This window comes from Callospermophilus lateralis, chromosome 3 (genome assembly GCF_048772815.1).
Source record: "Callospermophilus lateralis isolate mCalLat2 chromosome 3, mCalLat2.hap1, whole genome shotgun sequence".
In the NCBI taxonomy this organism is placed as follows: domain Eukaryota; kingdom Metazoa; phylum Chordata; class Mammalia; order Rodentia; family Sciuridae; genus Callospermophilus; species Callospermophilus lateralis.
The window spans coordinates 48,733,765-48,758,107 of record NC_135307.1 but is presented as its reverse complement, the minus strand read 5'-3'; the positions used below and the strand labels follow the sequence as shown (position 1 = coordinate 48,758,107).

The 24,343-nt window shown below is 38.0% G+C and overlaps 1 protein-coding gene across 1 annotated transcript in view; it reads right to left on the bottom strand.

The window, feature by feature from the left end:
• The window catches only part of Ttc6 (tetratricopeptide repeat domain 6), a 181,257-nt gene extending 173,983 nt beyond the window's left edge, over positions 1 to 7,274 (bottom strand). Inside the window, exon 1 of the mRNA XM_076849316.2 lies at positions 6,333 to 7,274. Coding sequence (XP_076705431.2) covers positions 6,333 to 7,274 — 942 coding nt within the window. The remainder of the gene's footprint in view (positions 1 to 6,332) is intronic.
• Between the last annotated feature and the right edge of the window lie 17,069 nt (positions 7,275 to 24,343).

Here is a 24,343-nt window from a genome sequence, read left to right as displayed (position 1 = left end):
ATAAATTTCCCTATCATATTAAATTGAAAAGATTTGCCAAACTAGTCCCTCCCATTTATTCTGTTGTCATTCAAACAATATGAATTGCTTTTCTCTGTCCAGTTTCTAGTTGATTCTCTGATTTATACCTCCCATAATCAAAAATTTGTTCCTAAGATGGGGAAAACCCCAAATTTGAAAAACAAGGAGCCAAGAAAATGTTTAAGTACTATGGAACAATATATAACTTTATAAGGAATACATATTGATATTCATCAGTGTGTCAAAAAAATAAGTTACAAAATAATATGTATAGTCATTTATTTTTATAAAAAAAAACTGTGTGTGTGCCTGTGTGTATACATACTTGTACTAAGAATTGAGATCAGTGTAGAGGCTAAACAAGTATTGGTTATTTGGGGAATTAAAGAAGGCATAGAAGAATATATATACAAGTTGAGTATCCTTTAGCCAAAATGTTTGAGACCAGAATGTTTCAGTTTTGGAATTTTGCTTTTTTTTTTTTTTTTTTCGGGATATTCACATGAACTATCCCTTGATCATCCTTAATCTAAAAATCCAAATCCAAAATCTGAAATATGTTTCCTTAGGGGATTTCAGGCTTCAGATTAGGGAGATTCAATCTGTATTATTATTTACTTATGTCTCTTCTTACAACTCATAAAATGAATTGTAAACTTTTTAAAGAATCTGTGAAGATGTTTGGGCTGGGGATATAGCTCAGTAATAGAGTGTTTGCCTCTCATGTGTAAGACCAAAAAAAAAAAATTTAATCTGCTAATATCTTTAATTATTAAAGTTTTTATTTTGAGACAACTGTAAATTCTCATTCAATTTTAAGAAACAATACAGAGAGATCCGTTTAAGTTGGTGTGATGCTGTGCATCTGTAGTCCTATCTACTTGGGAGATTGAGGCAGAAGGACTGCTTCAGCCCATGAGTTTGGGCAACACATGTTTTGACCAGCCTGAACAACATAGTAAGACCCTAAGCTCAATAATAATAATAATAATAATAATAATAATAATAATAGTAATAGTAATAGTAATACAAAGAGATCTGGTATACACTTTACTCAGCTTTTTCAATAGTAAAATTGTGCAAAATTTAATTCAATATCACAGCAAGAATACCAATGCTGACAGAGTCAGGATACAAATACATTTCCATCACCACAAATTTTTTCATCTTTCCTTTGTAAAGCCACACATATTTCCCACTCACCTTCCTCCACCAAAATTCATCCTTAATTTCTGGCAGTCACAATTCTGTTTTCTATTTCAGCAAATTTGTCATTTTAAGACTACTGTATAAATGGAATCATACAGTATCTAACTTTTGTAGACTGGTGATTTTGCTTCAGAATTATTCTCTGGACATTCATCCAAGTTGGTATTAATACCAAGCAGGTATTAATACTTCATTTCTTTTAATTGTTGTCTTTTGAAGGACATGTGGATTGTTTCCAGTTTGGGGTTATCTCTATTAAAGTTGTATGAGAAACTATATCAGATTTTTGTGTAAGAATACTTTTTCCTTTCTCTGTGATAACTGTCCAAGAGTGTAATTTCTGGGTCACATGGTACTAGGATGCTTACTTTTTAAAGAAATTGACAAACTATTTTCCAAGGTAGACATACTATTTTGTTTTCCTACCAACACTAGTATATCTCCATCCTTGCTAGTATTTGTCATCACCACTATTTTTTATCTTAGGCATTCTGATATGTAGGTGATGATATCTCATTATGGATTTAACTTACATTTTCCTAATAATGGTGTTGAACATCTTTTCTTGTACTTACATACCATCTGCATATTCTCTTTGGTGAAATGTCTAATGATGGGGGGTTTTGCCCATTTTCTAATTGGATGTTTTACTGTTGAGTCTTGAAAATTCTTTATAATTCTAGATACTGGTCCTTTTCTAGAAATGTGGTTAGCAAATATTTCCTAACAGTCTACAGTTTGTTTTTTCATCCTCTTTAACAGGTTCTTTCGCAGAGAAAAAAAACAGCTTAATATGGATACAATCTAAATTGTCAAATTTTCTTTATGGATCATTCTTTTAGTGTGAAGTCTAAGCTCCCTTTGCCTAGCCATAGATCCAGAAGCTTTTCTCCTATTTTTTTTCCCTGAAGGTTTTATGGCTTTATGATCAAGCTAATTTTTGTATAATGCATGACACTTAGGAAAAGGTTTATTTTTTTCCTGTGGACACTCACTTTTTCCAGTATCATCTGTCAAAAAGATTTTCAGTCTTTCATTGCTTTTGCACCTCCGTCAAATCAGTTTGTGTGGATCTCTGTGTGATCTATTCTGTTTCAGATCAGTATGTCTCTGTCTCCACTAACAGTACACAGTCTTGATTACTATATCTATATAAAGCTTGAGATAAGATACACTGATAACTCTCAACATTATTCTTCTTTTTCAAAGTTTTTTTTAGCTTAATGTTGTATTTGCTGTTAAGTACAATACAATTTGCTAGGATCAAATGGCTTTAAACATACTTAAAAGTAGATATCTTTTACTTATTTCAGTAGTTCAGTTGTTAGATATTTGATTACTGATCCGATACTTTTCCTCTTTCCTAAAGTATACATTTAGTGCTATAAATGTCCTCCTCAGCATTGCTTTATATGTGGTCCACAAATTTGATATGTTGTACCTAGAAAACGCAAAAGATTGAAAGTCTATTTACATAGCCATAGTTTTGTTTACTGCAAATTTTCTTCTTTCCCAGTGCTCCAAAAATCTTTTTTTTTTTCCTTCCTGATTAGAGCTCTTCCTTTGGCCATGCTTTCAGGGTAGGACAAAATCTCTTAGTTTTCTTTAATCTGAGACCATCTTTTTATGGTTTAGATATAAAGTATTCCCCAAAAGCTCATGTGTGAGATAATGCAACAAAGTTTAGAGGTGAAATGATTGAGTGATGAAAGCCTAAACCTAATCAGTATATTAAGCCTCTTGAATGGATTAACTGGGTGGTAACTGTAGGCATGTAGAGTGTACCTAGAGGAGGTAGGTCACTGGGCATGTGCCTTTGAGTTTATATTTTGCCCTTGGTGAGTGGAGCGCTCTCTCTCCCCCTGCTTCCTTGTTGCCTAATTTGCTTTACCCCTCCACATCCTTCCACCATGATGTTCTGCCTCACCTTGGGCCCAGATCAATGGATTAGCTACCTATAGACTAAGACCTCATAAGCCTTATGAAACAATAAGCCACAAATAAACTTTACCATGTTTTTGTTGGTGTTTTGGTCACAGAAATTAAAAAGCTGACTAAAACAGTCTTGATTGCCCTTTCATTCCTGAGAGATAATTTCATGGAAATAGAATTGAGCAGACAATTCTTTTCTTCCAGCACTTGAAAAATGTTGTACCAATGACTTTTGACCAGCTGGGTTTCTGATGAGAAATCTACTGTCATTCAAGTTGCTTTCCCTTGTAGGTAACATTATTTTTCTACTTTTGAGATTTTTGTCTGTAACTTCAGTTTTCAGAAGTGTAAATATTAAATGTCTTGTCATGGATTTCTTCAGTTTGGGATTCACTCATCTTTTTCAATTCGTAGATTTATGTTTCTTATTAAATTTGGGGACTTTTTAGCACTATTTGGTTGAGTACTTTTTCAATCCTGCCTTATCTTTTCTCTCCTTCCAGGATGGTGATGACATGAAGATTACATTTTTTGTTTGTTTTAATTTCAGAGGTTCCTAAAAGTCTACATATTTTTGTCTAGTTTCTCTTCTTCACTTGGGGTCAGTCTTTTTGTTCTATCTTCGAGTTCACTGATTCTGTCCCCTAGGTTCTCCATTAAGCTGGTGAAACCATCCATTCAGTTTTTATTTCAGTTATTGTATTTTTCAGCTTGAAATTTTTCCTTTGGTTCTTCTGAGACTTTCTACTTTTCTGCTAAGACTTTCTATTTTTTTTCATTTGTTTCAAATATGTTCATAGTTATTTACTAAAGTATTTTTGAGGGCTGCTTTAAAGTTTTTGTCAGATAATCCAAACATCTCAATATTGGCACCTACTGATTTTTTTTTTTTTTTTTTGAATGAAGGTGTTCTTAGTTTGTGGCATGACAAGCAATTTTTCTATAAAACTTGAACATTTGAGATATCATTAAAACTCTGGATCTTATTTAAACTTTCTGTTTTAGGTGGCTTCCTCTGACACTATTCTAATAGAGCACTGGGAATAGGGCAGGCAATGCTTCATTACTGCCAGGTAGGGATAATGATTCAGGTTCCTCATTCAGCCTCCACTAGTGTCAGGGTTGGGGGCCTCTTTGTTACTGTTGATGTGGGTGGGAAAATAGGAGTTCTTATTCCCTATTAGGCTGCTGTTGACACCATCCTGGTTGGAAAGAATAGAAGTACCTCATTACTTACCCTTATTATTATCTCATTACCCTTACCATCTCTAGTGACACCACAGGGAATATAGAAAGGATGGCCTTTTTTTTTTTTCTGGTTGTATACAAAGTATATTCAAGAATGGCCTTTTTATTGCTGTACATTGTTCAAAGTTTGGACCCTTCATTGACATCAACCCTTCTTAATTTGGGTCACCAAAGTACCAAAAACAAAAAAGGAAAATGAATATTTTAGCAGAATAAAATTTACTTTCTAATATTCATTATTTATTTGATGTTCTTCCTTCATATACCCCAATTCAATTTGAGTCCTCCAAAATATATTCTTTCTTATGGGCCTTTACCCTGTTTTATAACTTTCCTCAACTGTAGAGGACCTCTGAGAAAGTTTCTAATACCAGCCCCTCTTTATGTCTAGTACCTTGACTATGCCATAAAATACATAGCCCATCTTAAAAGAATACTGAGGCCTTTCTCCTCTTTGCTAAGGCCCTTCAGTTGGGCATTCTTAATTCCTTTTCCAAAAAGATTTGCAAAAAAAAAAAAATCTAACTAGAAATACTCCACTTAAAATGACTCAAGAAGTCGTGCTGATCTTGTTCAGTAAATGGCGGGGGTCTTAATTCAGAATACTTGTGATATTCTGGTCAAAGATGACACTAGAGACTCTAGCTCATGTATGTTTTTGTTTCTCTTTATGATCATGTTCCTCAAATCACAGCCAAGAGTGTATTTGGGGGATGAAACTATTTCAAAGACATAATTTGGTGGCAGTATTCTTTGTACAACAATAGATTTGAGGCTGCAGCCAAAAACAGCAGTAAAATCTTCTTCCCTCTTACTATCATTCCCTTTGTCATTCTCAAATAGTCTCTCTGACCCTCTCTCTCTCTCTCTCTCTCTCTCTCTCTCTCTCTCTCTCCCCTTCCCCCCACCTCCCTTTAGCGTGGGACTAACGTTCCCTTGTTACTATTTGCTTTGAATGCCCCCACCAGAGCAAAGTCTATATAATCGACAAAATATCTTAAACTTAAATATGACCCTATCTAACTTTGCTTCCTCTGGGGGACATATCATAGTTGACAAATGGGCCTTCCTGGAAACTATTCCAATCTAGTCTTTACCAGAAGACAACAGGTGGAATTCCAGCTCTACCATGCTTTAGCTGTAGAATCCTTGTGCCAATTCTTCAGTCTTACTAAAGCTAGAAGGCCTCTTAAATAAAACAGGACTTTTGCTGGTATCTATCTACCTGATGCTGTTTTTATTAAGAAAAGATGCACATAAAGTGTGTCCCATAGTACTTTGCACACAAGAAGCACATCTAAGTCTTTATAATTGGAGAGACCTAGGAAATACATTTTTAAATGCTTCAAGAGAACTATTTTCACTGAAAATACAGAATTCTTATCAGTTAAATTTCTTAACTGTAGCATACTGGACTCCTTAGGACAAAAACTCACCTTTATTGTACTTCATTACTGATAAGGCTAAACAAACAGAAAAAGAGAAAGTTTTTCATATGAAATGCCTGTTATTTCATTATTAAATAATCACAGTTTTTGAAAGTGAAGGTAACTTGTGATTTATTATTTCAGTCTTTAGCTAATATAATAATCTTTAAACCAGATTTTGGAATAATCTCCCATATTCCTTCACTTCAAAAAGAAGACACACACTCCTTGAAGGAAAATTCAAAATTCAAATGAAATACAAAGAAGATCAATAACTCTATAGTGTTTCGTGTTAGAAAACATCATATATGATGAAATATTATATGTAATGAAATAACATGTATCCTAAATAATGTATGCATCAACAGCTTATACAGAATATATGGAACAGATATATAGAGAGATTTATCTATAAAGAGAGATCAGTACATATCTCTCTCTCTACTAAAAGTTGTTTTACCCAGGAAAAACATAACCGTCGTTCTGGTCACCTACCTCCATTTTTATGTCGTAGTTCTGGCCCAGGATGCTCTGTATGAGCTCTCTGATGATCTGGTCAGAGGCCAGCTGGGCCTCCGACTGCAGCGAGGTGATGACCTCCTCGATGGTTCTGGGGATCACTCTGGTGGGCAGCAGCTCAGGCTGGGCGACCTCCTGCACATCCCTAAGCAGGCCACTCTCCCAGGCGGCTTTGGAAATGGACCCGTCTGCCTCCGACCCCCTGGGGACTGAGCCCTGGCTCATGAAGTGAGCGCGAATCTTTACTCTCCTCCGCCACCAGCCCGCCTCCCAGTCGCTGTCCTCGCTGGAAATGGAGCTGGTCTTCCTGTCTTTGGCCCTCTGGGCCTCTGAGAGCTGAGTTATCTCCAGGTTTGCTTCTTGCTCCTCTGCCAGGTCGACGACCCGCCTGGGCGCTGCGGCCCGCGGGCTCCCGGGACTCAGGCGCGCTCTTGGCTTCCCCAGGGACGTGGGCAGCGGCCGCAGGACCACAGGTTTGGTCGTGCCGACGTCCGGAGTGATGATCGGCGGTATCTTCTGGACCCTGTACCGTAGGAACGCGGAGCTCCGCAAGTAAAATTCCTGGGGACGAAATGGTCTGGTCTTTCTCACAGCCAAAGCCTCGCTCGGGCTCGAGGGGCGCGCTATCCCTTGGAGCGCCTCCTGCAGGAAGACCCCAGCAGCCGTCGCAGGGACTTTGGCGGGAGGGGACCCTTTGGAAAGGGTTCTGCGAGGCGTGAAGGAACCGCTCCTCTTCTCCCCAGGGCGGGCCGGACGCGGGTGGTGGTCTAGTCCTTCATTTGAAGGCAGGTTAGACGCCAACTTCTGCTTGAATTTGAGAAAGTCCTTTTTAGCCTCCTGGCGGACCTTCTCAAGCTCTTTAAACAGGAGGGATTCTTCTCTGGATTTCAGTCCAAAGTGCTTTTTGAAAGTGGACATCTTGACAAATTTGACCTGTAAAATACCCCCAACACATTAAAACACACACACACACACACACACACACAAATATATATATATATATATATATATATATATATATATATATATATATATGTTTTAACAAATTTTGGTTAATGCATAAAATTCCAGTTTAGCAAAGCTGCTCACGATAGGGCCTCATTGTGCTCCTTAGGCAAAACTGGATGAAATAATTTCACATCCACCTACCCTCTTTTCACATGAATCATGAAAACCCTCTAACGCAGTAATGTTTTTCAGTAGGAGTTTCCCAAGGCCCTCTTGGATCTATTTTAACATTTCTTTGGACTATAATGTGGAGTTCTACTTCCAGGGAAGGAAGAACCTGCTAGGCATAGAAAATCTCAAGTAGCCCCGCTCACAGGAACAAACCTCACCAACTGACCTGTGGCCTAGGTCCAGCCCACAAACATGGTTTCCAATTGTCCAGTTTTTAAAAAATGTTAATTAATAGCCAATGATTTTAAACTGGGAGATTTTTACATAAAAAATCCAGATTTGCAGTTTCAGGGGGCTGGGGAGGGCCGGTGGTGGTAATGGTTCTGGCAATACAAGGGCCAAATGCCTGCTCTTGTGGCTGATAGCTGTTCCCAGGTTCTTCTCTAGCAGGTCCCAGGTGTCTCCCTCCCTTACCCAGCCCACTTCCCTCAATGTGCCACCTGTGCTATAGCAGAGTATACAGAGGGAGGTGGTCAGCCTCAAGGTTGAGTACAGACAAATTATAAGCCTTGGATGCTGAATATTTGTACTTTTTCTGTGAGCTACAGAGAACCACTCAAAAATTTTAGAAGAAAAGTGACTTGATAGGACCTGGTCCTTGGGGATATTGATATGGAGTGAATGAAACAATACAGGCAAGAAGGGCACTACCAGCCTCTGTTGCTTGAGCCTTTCCTAGGCTTAAAAATGGAGCAGAGTGAAAACAGAAACATTACAAGGTAAAACTAGTAAAGTCCTGCCAATGATTAGGAATAAATAGGAACAACTAAAGCTCCTTCATAATATAGGGACTTCAAGAGGCTGGGAATGTAATTAAGTGATCCAGTGTTTGCCAATTATGCAGGAGGCCCCGGGTTAAATCCATACCACTAAATAATAATAATAATAATAATAATAATAATCATCATCATCATCATCATCATCATAGGAACTTTGAATCATGATGAAGTCTTAGTCATAACCAAGTACATAATAAAATTTGTTATTCATGAACTGTGCACTTCAAAATGGTTAAGAAGGTAAATTTTATGTTATATATTTTACTATTTAAAAAAAAAACAATTTATTCAACAAAACTAGATATCTAGGATCATAAGTGGATTCTGAGATCTTGAAAGCTAGGCTAACAGGTACTATAAAAAGAGAAGGAGCCAATGACAGATTCCATGGCTCAATTACCTGTGCAAGGTGGAAGGGCTAAGATCAGAAAATTAGGAAAATGAAAAAAATAGAATTCCCCAGAAGCCAAGAAGAGGAGTGTTTCAAGGAATAGTAGTAAAACAATGAAAATAAAAACAGAAATCAATGAATTGGCCAGTAGCTTTTTTTTTTAGAAAACCCAAGACCAAAGTCCTTTGAAACACAAAATAAAAGTATAAACACCTTTAGAATATCATATCACTTGCAGATAAGATTATTCACCTAGAAAACCCAGGTACTAAAAACTATTTTAAACTATAATAGAGTACTGAAAGGGATTTAATTTTTTTTAATTATATAAAAATTAATAGCTTCCTTTATACCAAATGGTCTAATTAAAAATATGGTAAAAATTCACTTACAATTTCTTAAAAGAGCAAAGAGACAAGTATCTGGGTATAAACATAACAAGAAATGTACTAAAACTAGATTAATAACTTTTAAAATTGAATTCAATTTTTTATTGAAGTACATAAAAGACTCAACTAAATAGACAATGTTCCTTGGTGGAAAGACCAAATAATTATATCAGGTCTTCCCAAAATACTGTATTGGTTTATTACCAATATGAAAATCTAAAAATTACATCTTGGAATTTGAAAAGTAATTCTGAATTCATTTGAAATAATAAATATGACAAATTAGCCAAAGATATGAGAAAGGAAATAAGGGAATACTTGTTCCTCAATTAGGGAACAACAGATCATTAAAACTTATGCAGATATAAGAATTAGAACCAGAACACCACTGCTAGAATCAATAAGCTGAGAGAAAAAGAATTAAAATAATATAGGTTATATTATTAAGGCCACATTCAGTTGGTGATAAAGAACTGTTCAATAAGTTTTGCTAAGGCAATTGGTTGACTATTTTAGAAGAGAACTACACCTCATTTTGTACTAAGTGCCAGAATAAACCCAGATAGATTTAAAACTTACATGTGGCATATATTTTATGTTGCTTTGCATTTCTTTGCTTATTACTTATCTACATATTGTGGTTGGATTCAGATCAATTGATGAAAAAGTTCTTAATTACAATGGGAATTCTTTATTTATCATGTAGTTTTAGTAATATGAAGAAAATGTTCTATTTGTCCTCCAAATAATCATATTGCTTTAAATTTCTAAAATATGAACTTGTAATTCTCAAACTGAAAACTATGTTACATGATAAAGCTCTCATCTTGGAACCAGTAGGCTTTCTTTCTTTACCCAGCTCCACCACTGACTGGATCATGGACAATTCAATTCTGTCTATGCTATGGAATCATATTAAATAGTGAAAAAAAAATAATCCATTGCCTGTTGTCCAGACTATAGGATATGAACATTAGAAATGAGTTCTAAAGACTATGAGGAAGTTTCCTTATTTTAAAAATACTATATAATCCTCCTCCTACTATTTTAGCTGTTACCCTTTACACAGGTAGTAATATGTTCATGCAGACATCATCTACATTTCTTCTTGCAAGAGCCTGAAAGTTAATGGAACAGAGCACAGGGCAGAAGTACTTTATACCTGATGAGAGTCTGACTTGACTTTCCCAATTGCACTTCCTATTTTATTTCTTAGTTCCTGCTTTAGATGACCAACTTCTCCCAGGCCCTTAATTTGCTATTGAAGTTTAACAAGTGTCTATTGTTTAACACTTCTCACTACATTCCCATTAGTTCCTTATAGGAAAGTTGATATATTTATATGAAATAGACCTTATGAGCTTAACAGGAACTTCTATTATCATTCAAGGTGAGTAATATCCCAAATGCTTACTTGACCAGCTTGTCAAATCTTGGTGCCTTTATTCCCCCACCTACTCCTCAATACTACAAAATAAGTAAAATGATTTTTAAGCATCCAGTCTCATGAGAAACTAGTATATTCTCTTTTTCTTGGGAGCATTTTACAGAGATTGGTTTTGGTTTGGAGTTACTCAGGAAAAATAATGTAGTACAAAAGATTACTCTACAAGAGATCCACATCTGCTGCTGAAAATCCAAAGTAATTAAGTTTATCTTGCACTTCAAAATAGAACAGAAAGGAGCTCAAGCAATAATTTTTTGTTTTCAAATTTGGAACTCTGTCCCTTTTCCTTCATTTTCTACTGGGAGGTTCAAGGCCAAATGGTGAGGTAGTCAGAAAGGCTAAGGGACAACCTTTTCTCCTCTTTCACAAGGCTAGATCAGGCATCAGGTAGACATTTCCTGACCAAAATAATGGCTAATAGGCCTTAGCAGACTTGGGTGCAAATTGCTGTTGGATTCTTGTAGGTGTGGCTGCTTCTCCTATAGGAACAGCAAATCCAAATTCTTCCCTAGAGGCTAACTAAAATAGGAATAAATAGAGCAGACATTGGATGACCTGGTTCCAAGCTACATGAACCCATCTGGTTACAGGGAAAGAATTAGAGTTTATGTTAGGCCAAACTCATCACAGTATAACATTGAGAATGGGGCCCAAGCCCCAGCTGGTGACATGAATTACCTACTATCCTCTTCTTATATACAGTGGAGGGGTGACCCATTATGAGCAGAATTTGTGTTCTCTTAGTTCCATGGTCAAATCAATTTATTTCCTGAATTTTAGAGTTTATGCTAACTTCCAAAGCACATCACTAAAGTTTCAAAAGTCCAAAGACAGCCTATCTCATCTTGTAAAATTTTTAATATTGCAAGGAAAATTAAAAATTCTGAGACAATATTTGCTTTTTAAATATCAGTGGTAAAAAAAAAAGATCTGTTTGTGCTCTAATCATAATTTCTGAAAAAGTCTAAAAGGAAATATACAAACATTAATAACTCTGCTAAAGAGTGAGATAATAATCATTTTTCCTATTTTTCCAAATTTTTCATAATATTTGTTTTGCTTCTTTTAATCTTAATAATATTAATAGCAATAATAATAATATCAGTAATAGTAACTACCACTTATATGTGCTCATTTAAAAGTGTATAGAAAATAGAGAAAAGGCTGTTTTCAATATTAAAAGAGACTTTTTTCTAGACTCTTCAGAAGTCCAAAGAAATTTTAGTGACTATAAAACTTAACTTATTCAAATCTTTATCACCAGAATCTAGAGTATGCTCACATCCCTTGTGAATATATGTACACATAAAAAACATCTATCTATCTATATATCATACATACACATAAGAGTTGTAGAATAACAAATACTCTCCCTGTTTTTCTTCTCCCCATTTTCTATCCTTCCTTCATCTAATTGCTCAAACAACCAAAACAGGAAAATGAAACATTGTGTGTTTTTGAATTTTCATTATACCTTTGACTTACTAAATGCTGCCTGCCCTGTTTCAAAGGCAATTTATTGGACTTCCATGGCTACATCTTACAGATTAACCCCTCACCAATTAACAACTTATAAACCCTTGACAAAATATTTAAAAACAATCTGAGAATTCTTAGGAATAAGCAAAAGTAGGAAGATTGTGTGGTAGTCAAAACTTATGGAAACACTGGAAGATGTGAATTTCGGGTTTATTGTGGCTTTTTCCTAAATACAGTGTGTAATTGCAAAATGGCATAGTACAGGTGATAAAAGCGTCAACAGAATGCCTTTCATTTTTCTGGTCAGAAGAATCAGGGAACAGAGCCCAGGCAACAATCATCACTGTGGAGTACAAGAGAAATCCCAGAAAAGAGTGCCAGAGAAGATCTCCTCCAGTTCTGTGTCTAAATCCCACAGTCTCAGACTGACCTTTGAACCATGTATATGTGGGGCAAACTCAAAGTAGCACCACAAAGGTGTGAACTGAACTTGCCTGCCACAGAGAGTGAGAGCAAGCTTACGGTGAGTACCACCTGGTGAATCATCTGCTAAATGAAAATCGCCAACATTCTTCAGAGAGAATATAACAGAATCCTTACTGTACTCAATAAAACATTCACAATGTCCAAATATAATCTAAAAGAACTTGGCAAAAAAATGTGATTCATTCTTAATGACATTCATCCAGTGTCTTATTCAGAAATGACCCAGATATTGAAATTATTGGACAAGAATTTTTTTTCCAGTACAGTGTATTGAACCAAAGGCCTGAGGCTTTGAGCCTCCACCCCTTTTCATTTTATTTTGAGAAGAGTTCTCATTGTTTCCCAGGCTGGTCTCAAACTTGCAATTTTTCTGCTTCAACCTGCCAAGTAGCTGGGTTTATAGACATATACCTCTAAGACCACCTTAAACAAGGATTTTAACACAGTTATTATAACTATGCTCATTGAAGTAAAGGAAAATACACTAGAGATAACTAAGAAAATATTAGTATAGAAAGAAAATTAAATATAGAAAGTTTATACCTAAAAAACATAATATTTTTAGTAAAAATTTGGCTAGCAAAATGAAATGTCAGAGAAACAACTGAACTGAAAGGAAAATTAACAGAAGAAAAAAGCTTTAAGAAAAAAAGAGAGCACCTTGAAATCCTGTAGAGACAGTATCAATACCCTAACCAAGTAAGATAATCCATATTCCAAAAGGACAGGAGAAAATGGAGCAGGAAAAAAAAAAAACACTCGAAAAAAATGATTTCTGAGAACTTCCCAAATTTGGAGAAAGATATACATTTGAGAGATTTAAGAAGCTCAGTCAACTCCAAGTGAGATAAATTTAAACAAAACTCCAAGTAAGCTACAGAAAACCAAAGCCAAAGATAAAATTTGAAAGCTGACAGAAGTAAACAATACATTATTTACAAGGAAACAATTCAAATGATCATAGATTTCCCACAGGGCAGCACTTAGAGCAGAGGAGTGTGAAACAAGGTTTGTAACCTCACTAAAACGAAACAAAACTGTCATCTCAGAATTTTATACCTGTCACATTTTTTTAAATAAGGGCAAAATAAAGACATTCAGATAGAGGAAAATGAAGAGAATTGTTTACCAGTCCAAGCAAACTATAAGAAATGCTTAAGAAAATTCTTCAAGCTAAAGAGTAATTATAGCAGAGAGAAATCTGAATCCCCAAGAATCTAATGAAGCCCAGCATAGAGGTGCACACCCACCTGTAATACAGTAGTCTGGGAGGTTGAGGCAGGAGGATCACAAGTTCAAAGCCAGGCTCAACAACTTAGTGAGGCCCTAAGCACTTAGTGAGATCCTATCTCAAAATAAAAAATAAAAGGGCTGGGTATATGGCTCAGTGGTTGAGCATCCCTGGGTTCAATCCCCAGTACCCCGCCTCCAAAAAAATTGTGTATATATATTAGAAAATCAAATTCTAAACTATAATTTTGAAAGGATAATATATTCTGACCTAATAGTGTTTGTCCTGGGTTGAAAAATTAAGACTACAAATTTAATTTTACTGATTTGAACATCACTAGAATTTACAATATTAACACAGTGTAGGAGAAAAAAACACATGATCATTTCAATAGATAGTGGAAAAGCTTTTGGTTAAATTCAATACCCACTCATGATAAAAATAAATAAACAAATAACCCTGATAAAACTATGAATCATAAAGAAACCATTCCGATATGATTAAAGGATTTTTTAAAAAAACAAATTAAAACTAACATATTTATGTTTTCCCCCTAAACTGGAAACAAGAGAAAAATGCTTCACTCTTACCATAACTTCAGTATTATACTGGAGGTCCTAGCCAGTGCAAGAAAAAGAACTAAAAGGAATACAGTTTGAAAAGGAAAAGGTGAAATTCTCTATTTCCTTGATATGATTTTCTTAAGAAATCTAGAAAACAACTACTAACACTAGTGAATGCTGAAATATAAAATCAATTGTATTTTTATATCCTAGCAGCAAACAATCAGTGTTTTTAGTTCCAATTACACTGATGTCTCCTCAAAACATAAAATATTTATGAATTAATCTAACAAAAAATGCCCCAAATTTCTACAATGAAAATTACAGTACATTGTTAATAGAAATTAAGAACTGCATAAATGGAGACATACTATGCCTATTAAAATGGCAGTTCTCCCCAATAGATCTACAGATTCAATGCAGTCCCAACCAAAATTTCAGATTTGTTTATTTTTTGAAATTACAAGCTGATTCTAAAATGTATAGAAATTCAAATGGTTTTAAATCACATAAGGAATATATAAAAAGAAATATCTGGAGAATTTATACTGTTCAACTTCAAAACTTACATACAGTAAGTTATAGTAAGCAAGGCAAAGTTCTTGATAAATGATTATGCTGAGTAAAGGAAGCCAGACACAAAAGAAGACATACTATATGCTCCTTTAAAAAAAAATGCAACCTACTATATAGTGTCACACAGCAGATAGGTGATGTCTTGGGGATAAGGGGTAAGAACAGAAATGAATAACAGAGTGGGCAGAGAAAGGAAAAGGTTCAGTTACTTGACTGCAGTAATTGCTTCATATGTCTGTCAAACAAATTGCACAGCTCTACACTGTACAAAATATACATTTGTGTAGTTTATTGACTATAAATTATACTTGTATGATATTTTAAATAGGAAAAGAGCAATTTGCTAAACATTTATATTTGCATGTTTAAAAATAACTATTGATTTTCTTTAAACTTCTGTAATGGTAGTCTACAATAGATTCATTGAATGTCTATGGCCTTCAAGGACAAAGAATCCTTGCATTAAGCACACAATGTCCTACTGCCTACCAAACTCAGGCTACAACTCAGAAACTTCTCTATTCTGAAGTTAGATACACCAGTCACAATGGGAGTGATCACCTCCTGTGATGTTAAAGTTTACCTCAAACAAGCTACCTGTAAAGGCATAGACCAGAAAGTCAGAGAAATGGAAATTAAATTTCCTCACTGTGACCTTTTGCTCTCCCCAAAGCTTCTCTGATTCCTCTTCCTCCTCTTTTTTTCTTTTTTTCCTTCTTTCCCCACAGCCTAGTCTGTCACAGCATACCTTCCACCCAGGTTTTCACTCCCACCGCCTCTTCAACTCGTGCTCATTTTCCCAAGAAAGTTAGACTTTAATTTCAGCCCCATAACCCGAGAAGCTCAGCCCCTGTTCCAGCCTCCAATCCCTTCTCAGCCCGGCCCTGTCTTTAGCACTGATTCCTGCGGGGCCTGGAGCCTGCCGAAGTGGATTAGAGCAACCGAAGAGATAACTGCTCTGCTCGCGTATCACGGTCACTCCTTCCCACGGAATCCAAAGACACCAGGGTCCCAATCCGAGGTCCATTCTCACCTGTCTCCGAGGACGTCCGTGTTCTCATTCAAGTGTCAAAGATTCACCCTATGGGGCGGGCGGGATTTGCAACTGCCCCTGGTAGGGCGCAGGGGCCGGGTGGGATCAACCTGTTCAATGCGGAAAGGACGCGCTTCGTCTCCAGGCAACAAACCTCTCGCGCGGGCTCTCCCTACTCCCACCCCTCACCCCCGCCCCTCACCCCCGCCCCTGGCTGCAAAGCATCCCCTTTGCGCGGTCAAGGCCCTCCTAGCCCTCGGCGGCTTTCGTGCCTGGTGGAACCCCCTCCAGGTCCTGGAGCCTAAACCCAGACTGAGACGCCTCATTCCCCGCACTCCGCCGGTGGAGAAGGCGCTGGTTCCAAAGAGCCCCCTAGGCTGAAGCCTCCTGCATGGACTGTTTTTGCTCAGTTTAAGCAATCGTTTTTCTTAGCATTCTTATTCTGTGTTACATAATAATGCTGGACCTCAAGACAGACCGTTCCTCTGCCTATTTAAAAGAAAATGCACTGTCAGTTAAGGGTACATTTCAGGGAGTATGCTTCCATGCTGTCTACTGTGAGGGTAATTTGTAAAAAGAATCTTCAAATCAAGGGCATGAGTTTCAGATTTCTGGAAAATTCATATTATAATCTCAGATTCAGCCATATTCAGAATTTCTGATGTGGTCCAAGACACAATAATTGGCATTATCTATTAAAGTTGAATATACACACTCTTTAATCCAGCAATTCCACTCCCAAAAAATAACAGATGCTTGTGTGTGTGTGTGTGTGTGTGTGTGTGTGTATTCATAGTAGTATCATAATAGCTAAACCATAATAGCTAAAAACTGGAAACAACCCAAATGTCATCAAAACTAATATTCACAAATTAATTGTGATACATTTATAAATGCAATAACATACATTAAGGAAATGAACAAATTTCAGCTTTGGGGAACAGCAAAGATGAAACTCTCAGAAATATAATGTTGAGTAAAGGAGCCAGACATAGAGGGATACATATACACTGTGAGTCCATCATAGAAGGGTCAAACCCTGACCAGCACAAAGTGGCACAGATGCATGATACGTTACAAATAAACAAAAGAAAGTAATAATCACAAAAACCAGATAGTAGTCATCTTCAGAGAGGGAAAGTTAATTATAAGTGGGTAGACAGCACTAGAGGCTAGGGAATGTTCTACTTTTTAAACTTTTTAACCTCGGTGATGGCTATTTGGATTTTTTCTTTGTGATAAACTGTTGTTTTCTGTTTTGTTCATCTTCTTGTGTAATATTTCACTTTTGTTGATGTTGTTGCTGTTACCAGTGATTGAACCCAAGGGTACTTAACCACTAAACCATGTGCCCAGTCCTTTTTTATTTTTTTTATTTTGAGACAGGATCTTGCTAAGTTGCTTGCAATCTTGCTAAGTCACTGAGGGTGGCTTCAAACTGCAATCCTCCTGCCTCGGTCTCCCGAGCCACTGGGATTACAGATGTGCACCACCAAGCCTCACTTCACCATTTTTTAAGGGACAAAAAGAAAAAAAAAAACAATTTAATAAAATAACGTAAATGAAAGTACTTTATTCAATATTTGGCACTTAGCAGGCCCTCAAACGTTTATTTTCTAGCCCTCTACTCTCTATCAACCCCCCTCTCCAAATACTCAGGCAACTCAAAAGTGACCTCAGGATAGTGGCAAATAGAATCTTCTGGGATCTTCCTTGAGACTCCAGATGCTGGAAGGGGGCAGCATGTCTCCTGGGTGTTCAAGAGAGAAGAATGTTCTTCAGTGCATAATCCCCTGGAGCTGGGTGGGTCCTGCAATAGCCCAATTGTGGAGATATGTACTCAGCCATCTTCAGGCCTTTGAGAGGGAAACTTCTACTTTAAAGGCAAACAAAACTAAGCTGTGACACTCAGCTTGGCCTCCTGGACAAGATTCTTCCCACCTCTCTGGGTTTCTGCATCCTCATCTGTGAAATAGAGATAAAAATCTTATATCCCAGATTTGTTACCTTTCTCCCTAACACGATGTGTTCAAATATGGTTGAATGTTCACAAAATGAGAAGCATACTACAGGAAAGGGTTTGCTGTCTCTTGAGGTTTCATTGCACTCACATCATATCCCATTATCCTGTGGATGCTCTAAGAAGGCAGCTTCACTCTAAGCATAGAAGTAGCCCCTTCAGGCCAGGAGTAAATTGCCTCTCGGTCCTAATTAAAATAATAAGCAAATAGTCAAAGTGCTTCTTAAATGAATAATTATTCTTGATATTCTGCAGGACGCTGCACAAAAACAGTGAGTTCAGTTTTCCAAACTAGGAAATATTTTAAATTAATGTAACCTTGAAGTATATCTAACCATATGATCAGGAAACAATTTAAATGATAAATATTGTTCATTAGTCCCACCTGGTGGCCCACACCCATAGTCTCAGCTGCCTGTGAGACTGAAAGAAGATCACTCGAGGAGTTGGAGGACAGCTGGAGCAACATAGTGAAACCCAAGCTCAAAAAAAAAATCATTAATATTTTGTATAATTAAAAAACGGTAACTATGTATTCAAGTGTACATGTCATAGGATAATACACTTCATGAGCTAGGTACTGTTAGTGTCATCCTCATTTTATAGATAAGGCACTAATGTTCAAAGAGATAAAATTTTTAAAAAATCCACCCAAAGTCCCTAGCTGGTAATCCTGTGCTAGGAATCTCTATTCTAGGTGTATTTACCAAAAAGAAAATGGAGACAGAGAAGGGGGGAGGGCAGGAAAAGGAAGGAAAGGAAGGAGAAAGGGGAGGAGAAAAAGGAGAAGGGAGGGGAAAGGAGAAGGGGTGAGGAAGGGAGGAGAAAGGGGGAGGGGTTAGTTTTTGGTCTAAAGGCATTTCAGATTCACTCTTTTTTGCTGTTGTTGTTAGTTGTAGTTAGACACAATACCTTTATTTTATTTATCCATTTTTATGTGGTGTTGAGAATCAAACCCAGTGCCTTGCACATGCTACGCGAGTGCTCTACCGCTGAGCCACAACCCCAGCCCCTCAGATTCACTCTTGATATTAAGGTCTTCATATGAAAATGCTAATGTCATTTTTAAGGATATGGTATTTAGACTGGAAGAGCAGCACAAAGTTACTCATGCAGTCATGAAAACACTACAATTTCACCTACCAGTCCTCTTGTCATCTAGTTCAGGAGCCCTCTCGAGTTTACTGCAAGTAAAGGTAGATCCAATGTGACTTTCCAGCTTCCACACCTCCAAATATCACGATGGAACACAGTTCTCCAAACACAGTTCTCCAAACACATTTCTCCAAAAAGAATTCAAAGCTCCTCACAATTAGAGCCTGCCCAAAGCTTTGAATAATTGGAAAATAGTCATTTCTTCATATTACACACCCTTATAAATTCCAACTGGATAAAAGATTTTGATTTTGTATAGATAAGACTTGTAAGAACTAAGCCATAAGATTTAAAGTGTTAATTTTTTAATCTAGGCATTAAATGAACAAAATTATATAATATTTAAAAATCTTGTAAAACAAAGCTTTGTAACATTGTGTCATGATATTAATATTCTATAGATAAGAACGGACAGTTACTCAAAATCTTCAGTTAAAGGGACATGAACAGGCAGTTTCTAAAAGAAGAAATGTTATAGGAAATAGAAATATAAAAATATTTAACTCCATCAATAATCTCAGAAATACAAATCAAAACTGAGAATTGTAATTTTTATCAATCAAATTACCAAATTAGTAATCAAGTATCTGCAAAGGAGTAAAGAAACAGGCTCACTCATAGATGTCTATGAGTGGATGTCAGGTAACAAAACATTCCAAAAGCCATAACTACTTTTGTGTCTTTTGAATAGAAATTTTGCTTTTAAACTTTTCCTACATACAACTTTGCAAGATTTCTAAATAATGGCATTGAAGCATTGTTTTAATCATTGGAAGGCAAGAATCTTGTCTTAAATTTATTACCCCTAATATTCAATATAGTGCCTAGCACAAAGAGTTCCCATTACCTAAGTAATGTCATTAACTTGGCATTAGTCAAGAATGAGTTGTTGCCAGGACACTGAAGAGAACAGAGCTCTAGACTTAATGTTCTAGAGATGAGAAGGGCAAATGTGCACAGGCCTTTAGGAACATACATGAACATTACCAGTGAGTCTCTTAGTCACTGGACCTAGTTCAATATTAACACAACTTACCACTAACATAAGTCTCAGTCTTTGGTTTATAGCACAGATTAGTTCACTGAAGGTTTAAAAAGAAAAAAAAAACTTAGATGCTATCAATATTTCATTTTAGCTATCAATATTTGTCAATTACCTTAACAATGAAATCAAATGCAAAATCAAAGTGTTGAATGTAAAGAAAATAAATTCCAAGTTTGCTCTCCTGCTAGACGCAGAGGCAGATGAGCCTGAAGAAAACTGTCACCAGAGAAATCCTGGAACTTCCATGCAAGATGGTGATGGAGAAGGAGTAAAGCCTTTTTTGGGTGAGTTACAATATGAGGATGACACTGAAGATGACTGAAACCATCATACTTCACTGCCATGAGTGTTCACTCCCCTCCTCATCCGTTAGTTCTCCACAGAAAACAGGTGGCAGACTCTAAAGAGTTTAACTGGAAGGTGGAAGAGGAGGAAGAGGGAACTGAAGGAACTATTTATAAGAGTGTGGGTGGGTCAGAGACAACTACAAGAGTTCAAGAGTCACCCAGAATCTAGCAACAGCAGGTGTTACCCCTTGATCTGAAGGGGAAAGGCGCAGGGGGGGGGGGGGGCGGGGCGGTTAGCAGAGCTGGTGAAAGCTAAACCTGCAAAAGAAGGGCTGCCTAGTAGGGCCTGTAAAAATGGAGAGAGGACTTAAAAGAACAAGCCACAGGACTGCAGGGAGAAAGCAAGAATCAGTACTCCTCCCACTCATTGTCCTCTGCCCTTCATTCCTGATCATTGCTACCCTCTGGCTAAACTAGATTGAAGCCCAAAGGTAAGAAAATCTAAGTACTATAGCTCATAGATGTTGGCCTCCTGGGGCCAAAAGCAGGAACCTGGGGAGTATAAAAGAGAATAACCAGCAAAGTCTCCCACCAAAAGCTGCCTGTACTGCCATTAATCCACAGAAACTAATGTATTGAGATACGTTGCCCTACATTGTGGTCCTGCCCTAGTACTGACTGCATCCAACCTCTCCAACCACCCTGTTCACCCCACATTTCCCATTGTAACCTAATGACCATATGCTAGACTTTCCTCCAGACCTTAAATTCTGAAATGGTTCTAACATCTAAGCTTATGAAGTTCAGTAATGGACCCCCTGGGAAGCCAACCACCTCTATCCTGAGATGCCTCAAAGGTCTGGTTCCTGCCTGATCCCAGGGTACTTAAGGTAAGATTAAAAATAGCAGGCACAGAGGCTGGCGATGTAGCTCAGTAGTAAAACATTTGTCTAGCAAGTACAAGCATTTGTCTAGCTGGTTCAATCCCCAGCAGTGGAGGAGGGGTGGGGGGTGGGGAGGGTAAGCAAGCCCTGAGCAGTAAAATTACCCATTTACAAAGAAAAGATATAAATAACACTAATATGCCTGGTCCAAAACAGGTGTAGTTGGCTGAGAATTAAGGATTTATTTTTCTTGGAGGTAGTGGTTGGAGTTTAACATTCCAGTGACACTTTACACCTCCAAAGGGTTTCACAGAGGTGTTCTCCAAGTATGGTAATGCACTAGAGATTTTGCTGCGTTTGGGGTCAGAACCATTCCTTTTCTAATGGTAGGTATGTAAGATGGTTGTATGAGCTTTGTAGCCTAAACAGTGAGCTTAGAGAAGCAATGCCGGTTTATGCTTAGAAAAACTAACATCTCTCCCTAAGTAAGCTGTAAAAACAGAAGCCACATTTAGCCAGAGATCGCTGCCTGAGGCTTCTGTGCACCAGCCCACTTTCCCTGTGCTCACTTCCCCCAATACCAACCCAAAGAAAATCAGTAAGCCTTAAAGATGTGTTGTTTGTCTGTTCTCCAGTGAAAAAACATTTTATTTTACCCACCTGGATTCTGATTGTTTAATGAAACAGAATTCAAAACTTAATAGCACTTCTATACAGCATCTACTTAGCCCACCCGAACTTTGTCTAAAATTTACGAGACAAGAGTCCCTCACCCTCAACTGAACCTCAACAATTCCAAACTTCCTCAGTAGGAGGGGGTGAACAACTCATGAATCTTCATCTCAGCAGATGGCTCTACATCTGTGAAACCCTTTTGTGATTTGGTGTTCTTAAACACTGTTTTTCATAATTAAGCTTTGGCACCCCATCAAGATTTCTTGCACATGCAAGGTAATATTTCAAGTCTTTCATATTTGAAGAATCCACCCAAAGCACAGCATACTTGCTTCATTTCAGATGGACTTGCACCCCAGGAAGAAACTTTGTTAGGGAATGCAAATCACATAATTCTCAAAGACAGCAACTAAGGTTTCCTTGCTCTAATCACATTTTGGATTTTCATAATTTTAGAAAATGTCTAGGTGATACTTCTCCAAATGATAGTGAATGGCTCCTTTCAACTCTGTGCGTGAGAAGGGAATTAGGAGGGAAAGTATCTGGAAGAAATCAGATACTTTTCTCATATCAGCTCTCCCCAAATCCCAATGCTGAGGCTTACAATGGCTTCTAAGGAGCCCAAACTCAGCATTCTTTTTTTTCTCCCGCTTTCCTCCCCTCTTAGGCTAAAACTCAGTTTCCCTGGGCTTACCATAACCCAAGTGATGGTAGAAATCTGACAGAGAAGATGCCTGAGACTGCCAAAGATTGCAGGTGGAGCTAATCAACCTGGGCCTAGACAACCATCTCAGGAGCCCAGGAAAGCCACAGGCAGGATCTTTGGACAGTATCTTCCTTTTCTATTATAGGGGTGGAAGGAAGAACAATTCATCCTGCTGGCCTGTATGGGTTATGTATGATGGCAAGTATGGGCCTGCCCATCTCTTTCCCCCTTGAGCCTCCTTTCCCCTAGAAGGTACTCAATGTAGTCTCCTGATCCCTTCTAGTGGCACTTTCCCTCTGCCACCCATCCAGACTCTATGGAGAGCAGCCTCACCCTTCTGGAAGATGGGGAGGGAATTCCAGATAGGACATTGAGACCCATCCCCACTGAATGCCCAGTTCCCACTCTAAAGCTCCTTCCTCCTTGCTAATTATACCAGGGAGACATTGCAACATCTAGAAAGCCAGGCCAGAGGTCCCAAGCAGAGACCTGGAAGGGGAAGGGAAAGGAAAGCACACCTGGATTGTAGGCCTGAATCTTTTTTGTGTCCCAGCATCATCCAGCACCACCCAGGCTCCCAGAATTCTGTGACGGCTCTTTATGCTATCATTTATTGTGTACTTATTCTGTCCTCATTGGTATTGAGATGAGTTCTAACATGCTCAATTTACAATTGAGAAAACTGAGGCTCAGAGAGCTAGACTCCTGCAGAATCTGGGTCTGATTCCAAACACCTGGTTTGCCAACACCCATTTGTTTTTGTCAATTACATTGAAGGAGCCCCTTGGAATTTGTGTGATAGAAATTATCAGAAATCTCAGCCTCAGACACAGGGGCCTGAGAACACCAGCCCTGGCAAGGGGAGTATGAGAGCACTGGGCAGCTGTGCACTGAAGAGGCTCTGCCTGCACTTGGAAGTAGGAAGGACAGGTTATGTTCTCTCTCCTGCTGCTGCTGTTCTTGGAGATGCTGTGCAGTAAAAAGCAGAAAGGCTTTTGCTCAAATTTGACCAGGAACTATAGACTATAAAACTAGATATTCAGCAAAAAGGAAGGAAATCTTAGTGGCAGTGCTCTAAGAGACTTCACCAGACACTTCCAGGAGCTGAACACCCCTCCACACACACACACCTCACCTCCAAAACAGTTCTTTTCCCTAGGTTCACACAGGTCCTCATTCCCTTGGGGAGGAACATCAAGTTCAAACCTGAGCCACTAGCCACTCCAGGTTTTGTCCCTACCATCAACATTGCCAAAACCAGAACATCAGGTCCAAGCTCATTATGTGGTACCTAGGGTCTGCCTGACTTCCCCAGCAAAAGTTTGAGGTCTATAGTACCAGGGCCTAGCTTCTAGCCATGCTGCAACCCCAACACACACACACACACACACACACACACACACACACACACACCTCTTTATGGACCCTCCCACCACCAATGGCATTGCCATATACACTCTCTGGTTCTCAGTTTCTCCATCTCATCCTTGGACTCATGGCCTGGTTTATTCCCATTCCAGCACCTGCCGGAGTTTTAGAATCTCCTGCTCCAGTGTAAACTGACCTTCAACCCCAGCACTGGGCTTTATTTATTGAAACCATTTCTCCCAGCATGGGGTGTGGGGGAGAGGGTCATGAAGTCTGAGGGGACCAATGATTCAC